The 13,583-nt window shown below is 37.6% G+C and overlaps 1 protein-coding gene across 1 annotated transcript in view; it reads left to right on the top strand.

The window, feature by feature from the left end:
* The window catches only part of ift172 (intraflagellar transport 172), a 63,878-nt gene that overhangs the window by 9,061 nt on the left and 41,234 nt on the right, over window positions 1-13,583 (top strand). Inside the window, exons 14-19 of the mRNA XM_023265535.3 lie at window positions 747-832; window positions 2,286-2,398; window positions 6,902-7,069; window positions 9,187-9,323; window positions 12,132-12,239; window positions 13,298-13,382. Coding sequence (XP_023121303.2) covers window positions 747-832; window positions 2,286-2,398; window positions 6,902-7,069; window positions 9,187-9,323; window positions 12,132-12,239; window positions 13,298-13,382 — 697 coding nt within the window. The remainder of the gene's footprint in view (window positions 1-746; window positions 833-2,285; window positions 2,399-6,901; window positions 7,070-9,186; window positions 9,324-12,131; window positions 12,240-13,297; window positions 13,383-13,583) is intronic.

Raw genomic sequence — 13,583 nt, forward strand, 5'->3', positions numbered from 1 at the left:
ACAATATCTAGTTTCTTGAGCACATTTCTGACCATTGAGGTTTAAAATTGTGTAACAAGGCTTTACAGAAATGGTGAATAAATCACAATTTTTCATTTTGCCATTTTTGAAAAAGTCCTTTTTGGACTTAACATTGTATTGTTCAAACAGCATTACCTGTTTTTGCTGTCCTCTTGACAACATTTTATTTATGACAGTATCTGCAAATACTGTCATAAATAAATGAAATTATTCTCTCTTCTGTTGTTTTCAATGAATAACAAGACAAGTGAATTTACATGCCAGTAAAATAGTGTCTGCTATTAACCCTGATCGCTCCCAGTGAATGTGTTTCCAGCTCTGTCCATTAGATGGCTGTATTGAGTTGCCAAAAATCCTAGTATCATTACAGAAAGACGAGCACTGAGTCAGTGAGACGACACTCAGCACACATCCATGCTAATGTATTCAGACCTGTCAAAAGTGTCAGGACTGACAGCCCCTCGGTGACTGACTAATGGCTGTTGAGGCGAGCAGGTTTAGAATCCTCTGACTGCTGCTCGCCTCTGGCTGGACACTGGAGCATGACAACATCATGACCTGGTGTGTCCTGGGATTTTAAGTATGACGAACAGCAGCTGAAGCCAATTATTCTGAGCTGATGCTGGATTTATTACTTACGTGTTTAAACGCATGTTGTTGAATTCAATCATATTACACTGACCTGTCTTTTATAACACTCTGTATGTGCGTGTTTGTGTGTCTAGTGTCCGACTGAATGAGAGGAAGCAGAGAGGAGTTGAGGACAACAAGAAACTTGCTTATCTCATTGACATAAAAACCATCGCTATTGGTAAGGAATAAGATGTAGGTGTGTGTGTTTATGAAGAAGGTCATATGTATACTGTAAATACACACATTTGGATCAGAGTTCCCTTCAAGTTCTATTAGCAATATTTAGAACAAGCACAAGTTCTCCTCAGTTGAAAATATTTCATGCTGATATTGAATATCTAAAATGTCCATTATTATGCCCATGTATGGGGTTACGCAGTCCTGGAGGCATTTTGTTTTCAGGTTATCCATCTGTCTGTCCTATTTTTGTAATACTGTAATAATCCCTTGAGGGAATTTCTTCAAATTTGTCACAAACGTCCACTTAGACTTAAGGATGAACTGCTTAAATTGTGTCGGTCAAAGATCAAGGTTACTCTTATCTCACAAAGGTAGTTTTTGGCCATCACTCAGAAATTTATATGCTAATTATAGCAAATTTTACACACTTTTTTAATAGAATGAAATAGTGAAGAGATGACATTTTAGAGTTAAAAGGTCAAAAGTCAACTTATCTGTGACATCAAAATCCTCTGCCAAGATGCTTTTCTGTCCATTATTCAACACAATAACTCAGGAACAGATAGTGAGATGGATTTAAGCTGCAGATTGACTGGATGGTGGAGGCATGAAACCAAGAAACGGTAATTAAAGTCCCCTAAAAAACACACTTAAAAACAAAGCTTTTTTTAGCTGTCTGACCAGACATTAGCACTGATCTTACTGTTTTGCTAACATGCTATTGGTCACCATTGACAGTTTGTACTGTGGGTTTTACTGCTTTAAATGATACATACTTTACACTAAAGCTTTGTGATGATGCTGTTTTTATGAATCCGTACCTGCAACGATCATACCTCAGCTTCCCCCTGCACACTCCCTGAAGGAGAAGCATTATTCCTGGTTTCTCCTTCAATGCCAGCTGTAGTTTTAATTCCAAAATGGGGCATATTTTTTGGTTCCAAGAGCAGCTTGGTATGAACTGTCAGTACCTGACCAAGTAATAGTGAGCCATCACTTTTTGGTCAACAACCCTGTCGATTCTTGTGGATGAAGACACCTTGTGATCATTTATTACTTTTTTCTCCATAGATCATTTAGTTTGTCTTGTTTTACACAGGAGCACAGCCAGACTATATGATGACTACCTATAATTTTAAACTCCTAAACTTCTAAAACTACAATAATTGCAGGATCAGGCAATTCAACTGTATAATTTTTATCCAAGTGGGTGATACCACATTTTAATTAAGAAGACTGTATGGGTCCCACATGTCAGCAGACTAATATCAGCTCAGTCCCAGTGCAGGTAAGTTTTGAATGTGGAGAAAATGCTCCCTCTGCCCAATAGAATGATGTAAAATTATAAAATAACTGACTGATTTCTGATGTTGAATAAAAGGCCAATTTTAGCCAGACGCTGGCAGTCTGACTGCTGCTCGGTTAATCTGCTGGTTCTTTTCTCCCCTCAGTGGACTTGGCCGGAGGCTACAATCTGGGAACCATCAGCCACGACTCCAAGATTGACTGGCTGGAGCTCAATGAAACCGGACGCAAACTACTGTTCAGGGACAAGAAGCTGCGGGTGAGAATAAAACATCAACACCTCGAGGGATTGAAAAAGTGGAAACAATGAGGTAGAGACCTAGAGACATGAAGACAGAGGGGCCAAATAATAGACAAGATAATGATTAGTCATGTAGCGAGTAAAATAGAAAAACCTGTCCTTGGTTGGGGCATGTCTACAGTTATAGCTCCGTCAATCACCCAAAACACGCCTTTAGGCTCTAAGTGGAACCATCTTAGTGGTCCAGGTACCATGATGGAAAGTCAGAATAAATATGGGTGCCTTTTGCCAAATGGGAACATAAATTAAACGTAAAATGTTAGAAATTTACAGCAGTAGTTACCAAAGTTTTTTGGTCTTTGACTCGCTCAAACAAAGCAATGTCAACTTTTCATGTTTTATTAAAATAGCTTTAAGAGGCCTAGAGTAGAAACATCTGAACATTCTGCTTTTCTATACAGTATTAGTAATTGTCTGACAACCTATCCTTCAGAGAGGCTTTCCACCACAGAGTTTAAGACCACATAATCTAGCATGATGTCCACGTTAATGTTTCATAGTGAACATGGTTTTATATTGCATGAATGTATATAAAAATAGAACCTAAAAAGAGAAGCAACTGCATAATTCTTTGTTCTTTAAAATGACCAGATACAGATAATTAGAATCATAGAATTACAGTGTACAGCAGAAGTGACGACGCCATGCGCAACACCACTGAAAATGTCAAATAATTCAAAATTGTATCACCTTACAGTACTTGGATTGCTTCTAAGTCAGAAAGCAGGATATTTGGTCTTTTATAACGTTAGCAAGGAACTTGAGCGATCCGTCAAACATAATTGAGTGCACCTATTATTTCCAATTAGCCTAACTGCATGAACATAGTTCTAAAATGACCTGTGAACACCAGAATTTTCTCGGTATTGGACCTATGGGCTGTGTCTATCTACATGTTTGCATCATGGTTTCACATGGAAAAGGGTTGCCAGTGGAAATGAACAATTTGATTGTGAGATTACACAAAGACGGAAAAAGATACAGGAACATCTGTGACCTACCTAAAATTGCACAGTTGCAGCAGTAACCAAGAGGTATAGAATTAGTCATAGTACAGTCCCACTAATCAGAACCATGTTGGTCATCGTCCTTAAATGAGGGCAAAGAGAGTGTGCTGCTTGAACAATCAAGCTCCTAAAACCAGATAAGCCGATGAGCTTTAGACTGGCATCGGGGGTTATGAGAGTTTCTGTGCTGTGACAGCTCCGACAGTTGCATAACAACCTCTATGGATAGCATCAAAGAAAGAAAACTTTTTCTTTTTCTTTAGTGCAAAACTGTGGGATTAAACTTGCTAAAGTATATGAAAAGAATCCTGGTAAATATTCTCTGGTCAGATGAGATCAAAATAAATTTGTTTGACTCTGATGGGGTCCAACATGTTATGAGTGAACCTGCCCAGAACCACCACAGTGAATGCATAGTCTTGACAGTGAAGCACAGAGGTGGGTTGTGATGATGGAGCTGCATGAAGGCAAAGGGTGTTGGGCGATGACATTTATCGATCCACCATGAATGTTTGTGGATATTGGCTGACAAGATGAGTTAATGTCTGAAGAAGTTGGGCAGAAGAGGAATATTCTAGCTTAATAACCATCCAAATCCTACAGCCAAACTCATGCAAGAGGTTCTAAACACAAACAAAGAGACATATATTACCTGGCCAAGTATGCCACCTGGCTTGAATCTAACAGAATATTTTTGGGGAATTTTAAAGAGAAAGTCAGAGAAATACAACCCCTAAAATTATGTCTGCAGATATGTGTGCAACACTGGTATCTTCCATGCCAAGGAGAATTTAGTCCATCATGAATAATAAAGGTGCAATTCTAAAGTACTGAAAAAAAATCTGGAACTTCATTAAATTGACTTTTGTTGCATTGGGTTTATACTATAGGGCATGGTCTATATAATATAGTACTTTTAAACAGTTAGTTTCTAAATTTACATACAACCACATTCCCTACTATTCAACTCAGCGGTAGTAAAATTACTGAAAGGTGACACAATGTTGAATCATTTGACATTTAAGTGATATTGCACATGGGTGTACTCACTTCTGTTGTATACTGTGTATGAAAGAACAAAATAGTTTAAGCTTCTTTTGCATCATTTACTTTGCTTGCTTAATCCAGTAGGACTGTCTTTCTTCAGTTCCTAATGTCCATTTTTTCATCCAAGTACACAAACATCGTTTCACTCTCGTACACCTCATTATGGAAACAAAAAGCATTTAGCAAAAATTTAATTGTTCCTCCTGTTGCATGTAAGAGGGTGCTGGGATTCGCAGAAGCCTTGTGTGCGAATGAGAGTGGCAGGGAGCTGTTGTCAGTTGTTGCCCCAGGGTAATGAGAGAGTTTGATGTTTGAGCCTTGGGGCAAAGACATGGAGAACTCAGATAATTGGGAATCCCTCAACGGAGTCTTAACTTTTCATTGTAGTTTGATTCACTGTGGCACATAATGACGTTTTATGAATGTAATGTTCAAGTTTTTTACTATGTACAAAATGAATTTTATTAGGTCTACGTGTGAAATATTTATGTGTACTTTAAAAAAGATACGGAAGGGGGAAGGTTGACAGTCATTAGGACCAGAAGAAATGTCAGTAATCACTGTAAGTTGTGTATTTCTTATGCAGTCTGAGATCTCTATATTTTAGCATGTTGCTTTCCTTCTGCGCTGGTCTATTCTTTAAATCTTTATCTTTTATTCTTCTGATCTGTGCCTCTTCTAGCCACTGTTAATGAATTGCTTGATAATACCTTGCACCTTTAGGACTGATGTTGCAAGAAAATTGGATGTGCTACATCACAGTAGCTTCTTAACTAGATGAAATTTAATTCAATATACTAGACAATCAGAGAGAAACTTCATTTTTCCTCTCTTTCCACCAGTAAGAAACCAGAAAAAGTCAAGTCGTAGTACAAATGTTTCTTTAATTGGAACTCGCTTTCAAGTGAACTTATCAACAGGCTGTGTGTCCTCATTGCATTTTAAGTTGGGCAGCGGAGCTCCAGGGTGAAACTATAGACAGAGCATTATTAAAATTGGTAGGGGGGAGATATTAAGGCAGCTGATTACAACAGCGGGTGGTCCGTCATACTCGCACATACATATTAAGTGCTGCAGGAGCCTCTGTAGCTTATACATTCCATAATCTCATCTCATCAAGAGCACAGTAGAATAGATTGCAGTGTGAGTATTCACGTGGAGCTGGTGGAAGTTAATCAACTTTGTTCAAGTCAAATGAGTTTAACTATGCTAATGAAAACTTCCCAGTACAGGGTGCTAACAAAGTCTACTATCCTTCCTTTATCTGTCCCTACATATCAAACATTAACATTAAAAAAAGGATGCACTTTAATCCTTGTAATAATCTTTACCAGTGTTGCAGAAGCAACATATTGTATCAAAAAGGAGAAATATCATCCAGAGTTACAAGGTTTAAAAATAAAGGATTGGTGACTAGATTAAGAAGCCACATGAAAAAGTACAATGAAATATGATCTTAAGGCTTGTTATGGAAAAGTCTTTGTCATTTATTGATTTCCAAAAGGTCTTTAATTTCCCATTTTGCGTTGACATTTTGAGAAATATGCTGAATTGCTTTCTTGCAGAAACTTCAATACTCCTGTGTATGTAGTAAAGCTGCAGTCAAAAGCCAGTTAACTTATAAAGCGTATATAACGTATAAAGATTCGAAACGGGGAAACGGCAAGCCTGGTTTTGTCTAAAGGCAACTAAATTTGCCAACCAACAGCCTCTAATTATCGCTGATTAATGTTATATTTTGTTTATTTAAGGCGTTTAAAATCAAAATGTATTTTTCCTCTCAAATTTAACTTTTCTTACTAATTTCAACTTTCCAAAGTTATCTTTCCTGTTTGAATATGAAATTAAAATCAAATTCAATCGCACAACAGTAAAATTGATCTGTAAGCATGTATCTTACCTTATTTGACAGAAATGCATGTATTTTCCTGCTTTTCTGACCATTTTATTAATAAAAATGTGTATTATACTTGAGTAAATGAAACTCCCAATTAATAAACCAAGTTCATAAAAAGTTTGATTCTTAGGTAGGTCGGTTGAGACGTTATCTGTTAAAACTCGTATTGGGCTAACCCCAATAGATTCTCTCTTCTCCTATGATATAGGGGCTATCCTGGCATTATTCACCAGTATTTGGACAATACAAATACGATATTTGTGCCAATTAAAATGATTTTTAATGGTGTTGGGACCCAAATTGTCTCCTGAGTCCAGCCTCATTGGTAACAGTTAGAAATGAGAGTCATATCTTTGCTCTCATTTAACCTTTCACAAGAAAACAAATCCGTGTGTTGTCTAAAATGTTGAACTTTTCCTTGAAAACTGCATGTAGATTGCTTTTGATGAGACTGGATGATGTGCTGATGGCGAAATTAATAATCTCACTCTTTGTCTCTCTCCTCCTCAGCTCCACCTGTACGACATAGAGTCCGGTGTGAAGACCACAGTGCTGAGTTTCTGCTCTTATGTCCAGTGGGTGCCTGGTAGTGATGTGGTGGTCGCCCAGAACAGGGGGAACCTCTGCATCTGGTATAGTATCGACAGCCCAGAGAGTGTCACTATGTTCCCAATCAAGGTGAGACTTTGTTCTCTTTGTGTGTGTGAGTGGAGAACATGGAAACATCTCATCTGTTACATATTTACATCACTGAAGGATTACAAGTGGAAAACTCTGGGCTCATGAGGGTTATTTTATCAAAGCCACAGAATGCATTTTTCATGTATATCATTCATATTTCTTATGATTCTTCTTAAAAAGATCACAAAGCAGCTTTAGAATGATAATAGAAAATAATGGTCTGGATCATTAACCGTTTTGGGTATTGGTGAACTGTCATTCCTCAAAGAAAAACAAATCTCTTATTCTTGGCTTAAAAAGGTTGAGATAAAGGTTGAGTCCCAATCTCCAGACCAGTGCTTCTGTGTTGTTGTCTGAAGTTTGGTGGTGATATATATATATATATATATATATATATATATATATATATATATATATATATATATATATATATATATATATATATATATATATATATATATATATATATATATATATTTTTTTTTTTTTTTTTTAATTTATTTATTTTTTAAACAGCTCACCTGTTTTTTTTTTGTTTTTGTTTTTGTTTTTTTACCCAATCCATGTTTTACTTTTACTTCCCTCAAGCTTTGTGTCTCTGAGCTCCTGGTAAAGCCGACAAAGCACAAGTTTTTTTGTGCTGCTGTCCTGGAGCAGTTAGTTGCCCTTGGCATGCGCAAGGTTTTGAAACTTGCTTGCGTAACAGTTGGTGGTGTTCTCATTAAAAATAAAAAACAGTCAGAGCAGTCTCTCCTGTGCACACAGTTGGACAGATTTCTCTGTTTGTATTAAGCATTGTGCAACACATTCTGTTTTGTAAACACATAGCAGATAGCTTTAATGTACAAACAGTTGTTGTTGGATATATATATATATATATATATATATATATATATATATATATATATATATATATATATATATATATATATATATATAGATATAGATAGATAGATAGATATACACTACCAGTAAAACTATTTAGAACACCCAGTTTTTCCAATTGTTATTTTGAAATTATGTATGTTATTGTCTCATTGTACTCTGAAATGAAAGCACAAAATGAATATACAAATGAAGAAAAAAAAAAGAAAAATCAACCACCCATCTAAGTAGCCACCTTTGACAGATACACACGTGGACAAAATTGTTGGTACCCCTCGGTTAATGAAAGAAAAACTCCACCTGTCAAACCTGCAACTCCAAGTCTTCTCTTCACAGTTGAAACTGAGACTTCTTACTACGACCACTATTGAGCTGTGCTTGAAGTTGTTGTTCTGTGAACTGCCTATCACCAAGCTGCTGGCTCTCAAAAACTTGTCTGCTGATTCTGTTTTGGGTCTTCCAGACCTCTTGCTGTCAGAGTTTCCTCTAGTTTCTGAGCCTTTTGATGGTGAAGCAAACTGTACTCACTGACACCTTGACTTTCTTCACAGTTTCTCTGTAGGAAAGATCTACATTTTTAAGTGCTATGATGGTTTGTCTCTCCTATATTGTTAATTGCCTTTTCCTCATCTTTTTAATAGTAACACACTACTTTCTGCAGTACAATATTGTTCAAATAATGCTCTGAAGGTACCATGGTGTGTTCCAACACTATTTTTATGCAGACAGAGGGAGTTGTAAGTAATCAAGAAAAGTTGGGACACCTGTAGGACTTTCAAGGCTTGATCAACCTTCATTGCTGCAGAACAGCTTTAAGTTGTTAACCCATTTCTTGTTCCATGAAAAAGGCCTTTTTTTATAATTCTGAAATGTACATTATTTTTTAAGTTTTGGGTAACCTTACTTTTTATGTAACCTCTGGCAGTTCACCACTTACCTTTGTACCATTTCAAGCTATTCATTGGACTTGAACTACTTTAATTTTAATTTTGAAAAAAATGGAAAAATTGGAGCGTTCTAAAACGTTTGACTGGTAGTGTATATATATGAATATGTTGTGTAGTTTCCACAATTTTTGAAATGTCAATTTACTTTTGCTGAATAATAAATACACCATTGCAAAGTTTAGTGAGTTTACTTAAGTAAATTTACCAATAATGCAGTTTGAAGTATCAAGGAACAAATACCTCTAGTGTGTAGTTATCCTCTGTTTCATCTGTCATTGCCAGGGAGATATTGTGAATCTCGAGAGAGCTGATGGGAAGACTGATGTGATTGTGACAGAAGGCGTCAACACGGTGACGTACACACTGGATGAAGGCCTCATTGAGTTTGGTACTGCTGTCGATGATGGAGACTATGACAGGTAAGTTCCTTATATGCCACACAAAACGGATACAGCCCATCAAAACCATGAATGTGATGCAGTGTGAACATCCGTCCATCCTTCCATGTACTCCGTGATTTTCTGGGTCAGAGGCACAGTGACAGCAGGGTGAGCAGAACAGGCCAGATGTCCTTTTATCCAGCAGCTTCCTCCAGCTCTTCTTGAGTATTTCCTCAGCACTCTCAGGGCAGCTGGGAGATAATATACATCTCTTCAGTGTGTGGTGATTTGAACACCTCTAAAATGATGGTCTTGTGAAGCCTCCTAATCAGATGGAGTAAATAATTATAACTGACCTCTGTTATTTTGGAGGAACACCAACTGAACTTTTCACTCTAGCTCTTTAGGATCCTTTAGGAGGATTTTGGTTGCTTGTACATTATTCTGACATGAGACAGATATCCACAGATCTTGAAAACTCGGAAAAAGTACTGATTTCAGTCAAAAGCACCAGAGGATGTCAAAAAGTGTTAAATTTAATTTATAGAATTTTCTTATATTATATTATATTATATTATATTATATTATATTATATTATATTATATTATATTATATTATATTATATTATATTATATTATATTATATTATATTATATTATATTGTATCATATTATTTAGATTTTTCTGTTATATTTATCTTATGTTGTCTTGCTCTAGGCCGTACGGTAAATTATAAAACAGTTGTATATTTAATTGTAGGCTTTTGGGAGACATTAGACTAGTCGTAGGTTTGTTTCAGCAGTGGATTGTTAGTGCAGGAGTTTGTTCAGTTCTCTCATCAGCACCATCAGGTCTGTAGTAGACACTGCCACTAAGGCCAGCTACCATGCTAGGAAGGTGTAGATTTTTGCAAACATGTGCTTTAAATCATCCATCCATTATCTATACACCGCTTAACCCTCGATAGGGTCACAAGGGCCTGGAGTCTATCCCAGCTGACTTAGGGTGAAGGCAGGAGACATCCTGGACGGGTCACCAGTCTATCACAGGGCTACATATAGAGACAAACAGTCACACTCACATTCACACCTACGGAGAATTTAGAATCACCAATTGACGTCAGCATGTTTTTGGACTTTGGGAGGAAGCAAAATAAGTATCCAGTACATGCAAACTCCGTGCAGTAAGATCCCAGGCCAGGGCTGAGATGCAAACCAGGGATCTTCTAGCTGCAAGGTGGCGGTCCTGACCACCGAGCCACTGAGCAGCCTGCTTCAGTTAAACTAAAAAAATATATTTTTATTTGATTAATCTTTTGATTCATTTTGTGCCCTTATTCCAGTCCAGTCATGTTAAATACATTAATTATATAATTAAAAATTACTGGTATATGTTGCTGCGAAGTACAAAACAAATTAAATAGAATAATTCCAGTCTGTATCATTTCTGCAACGCTGGACAATGGTCTGGCTCCACCCTATTATCATTCTGCTATTGTGAAAAAACTCTCTGAAACCGATCACAATCATCTTGGGCAGTGCTAATCTCAGGATGCAGCAGTGATTCCCCTGCAGGATAGTATCAGGGAAACTTTTGGTGCCAAATTTGCATGTTAGGAGGCGAGCACTGTTATTAAAATGGGTAATTACTTGAAAGAAGCAGTTCTACCTCCAAAACTTCAGCAGGCTTGCCATTTTCAGCATTTACGTTGCTGCTGGAAGACTACACAGACATCAAAAGGGGAGGAGACAGCTGCATTAAATCACAGACTTATGTATATCTGCAGTGTATATCCAGTTAGTCAGACTAGACAGTGCCACACTGAGGATGAAAAATTACAAGCTTTTTATCCAAACACTTCATTGCAATTTGTTTGCCAGATCTCATATCATCCTGTGGTCATCCTACCTGAAGGACAATAACTGCGTTACTGTCCTACTATTATTCTAGTCCATGTAATTTCACAGCTTCCCCTCTCAGTGTCAAGCCCCTGTCAGTAGCTTTGCAGGGGGTTATCTCTAATTACTCCCATTAATTTGCCTAATCAACAGTTTCAACCCTCAAGTCTTTCTTAAATACAACTATATTTTGTTTTATTAACTTTCCTGTTTGTGATTAAATTGAAAAAAGGAAAGGACAGCCTTGTTTGTCAGATTTATGACTTCTTCAAGGTGTTTCATTTACATTTCAGTTGTGGTTAGTGTCTCTGTGTGAGATGACCTATCCCTCCCTTTGACTTGCTTATTGTTTTACAGCACAGTGCTTAGTTTTTAAAATCAGTTTGCTGAACGCAAAGTGCAGTAAATAGAAACAAATCCAAGTCAAATCAATATTTGGTTTGATTCACCTTTGCCTTTTGGACAGCACTAGTTCTCCAAGGTGGACTCACATGCATCTTGGAGAGCTTGGAAAACACTTCATAAGTGTCTTCATGTAACCCCAGACTGAAGCTGTGATGTTGAGATCAGGGCTCTGATGGGGCCAGACCATCTGTTGCAGAGCTCCTTGTTATGGCTGAAGATAGCTCCTTATGAGTCTAGCTGGATGTTTCGGGAATGAATTTAGGACGATCGTACGCCTCCATGATTGATAAAAATCTCCAGAGCATAAAACTTTTGCAAAATACTGTGAAAGATTGGCACAAAACACTTCACTGCGACTTACAAATCATTGTGTCAACCTTGCCTCTGGCTTTTGAACAACGCACCTGTGCAATATCTGCTCAACTCTGCCGCTGCTTTGCGTCTTTATTAAGCATTTGTGGTGTGTATCTGCGACACGAAATACTTGCTTGATGGTCTGTCATGCCGCCTGGCTCGGCTCTACTTCTTTGTGTGTGTGTTTATAGAGCCACAGCATTCCTGGAGACTCTGGAGATGTCACCAGAGACTGAAGCCATGTGGAAGATGCTCAGCAAGCTGGCTCTAGAGGCTCGCCAGCTGCACATCGCAGAAAGGTCAGAAAAACACACACACACACGCACGCACACACGCGCACACACAGCCCTTTTAAGCTAATGCTCTTGTCTGGGAACTAATTACATTCTGTATCAGTCTTCATTGTAACTGAGACTTATCTTTGGAGCTGGAGAGAAAGGAAGCAACAAGGGCACCTTCCTCACCTGGAATAAAGGAATACACTTTTCAACTCACACACACACCTAAACAGTCGTGTTTCTGTCACTTTAGAGGACATTACACTGGCTTACATTCATTTCCTGAAGAACCTCTACTTGCCTCGCCTTTATCTTGACCTTTAACCAAATCTTCAACCTCACATTAAATCATTTACATTATGGGGATTTGCTTTCTGTCCAAAAAAGGAGGCAGATTCCTACAATATGACTGTGTACCCAGATTTATGTCCCCACAACTTGAGTATTACGAGTATATACACACACACACATACACAGCAGATGGCAGTGTCCCTGCCTGACCTCCTCCTCTCACTTCATTTATCATCAAAGACAGTTTTTAATTTTCCATCATTTTCTCACTCTCTCCCTCCATCTTTATTTCTCTCTGTTTTGAGAAACCTTTCAAATTTGAATTCTCTATCATTAATAATGCATATGCTGTTCGTTAGGCGTTGGCCTGATTTGCATAAATCATGAAATTGGGGAAAGAAACGGTTTTGTCTGGAGTGGATAATGTTAATGAGGGAGGGAAGTGATGTTAATGAGGGAGGGAAGTGAGAAAGAGTCAAACAGAGGGAGTTTTTTTAAACTTTTTTTTCTTTCATGACTTGTTCATTAATCTGATGCAACTGTTCAGAGAGAGTTGGTAATAAAGTGGCCAAATGCTACAATGTGACTTTTCATTTCTCAGCTCCTCAGACTGCAGCATATCTAAAGGCTAATTAGACAAAAGCTCTAATTTATCTGTTCATTAAGTGAGCAGGTTTTCAGAGCTTCGACCGACCAGTATTTCCTACTTCTTACCTTCTTCTCTCTTAATCTCTCTGTCTTTCTCTTGTTTTTAGTTGCTCACACCCTCTTTTTGTCTTATTTTGTAGGTGTTTTGCTGCGCTCGGTGACGTCTCAACAGTTCGATTCCTTCACCAAACAAACCAGATTGCCGACAAAGTTTCACAAGACATGGTGTGTTTTATGTCATCATGACGACAAGGCACAGCAGTCTCCACATTGACCACATACTGTATACAAAAGTTTAAGAATGAGACAATTTTATGGCTTAAATAGCTAATTACCAGTATTCCACACTGAATATGCAATAACTTTGTATTTGGCAATTTTATGCAGAAAAACCTGAATAATTCAGTACTTGGTTTAAAGATTTAT

This window comes from Amphiprion ocellaris, chromosome 12, assembly GCF_022539595.1.
Source record: "Amphiprion ocellaris isolate individual 3 ecotype Okinawa chromosome 12, ASM2253959v1, whole genome shotgun sequence".
Lineage (NCBI taxonomy): Eukaryota > Metazoa > Chordata > Actinopteri > Pomacentridae > Amphiprion > Amphiprion ocellaris.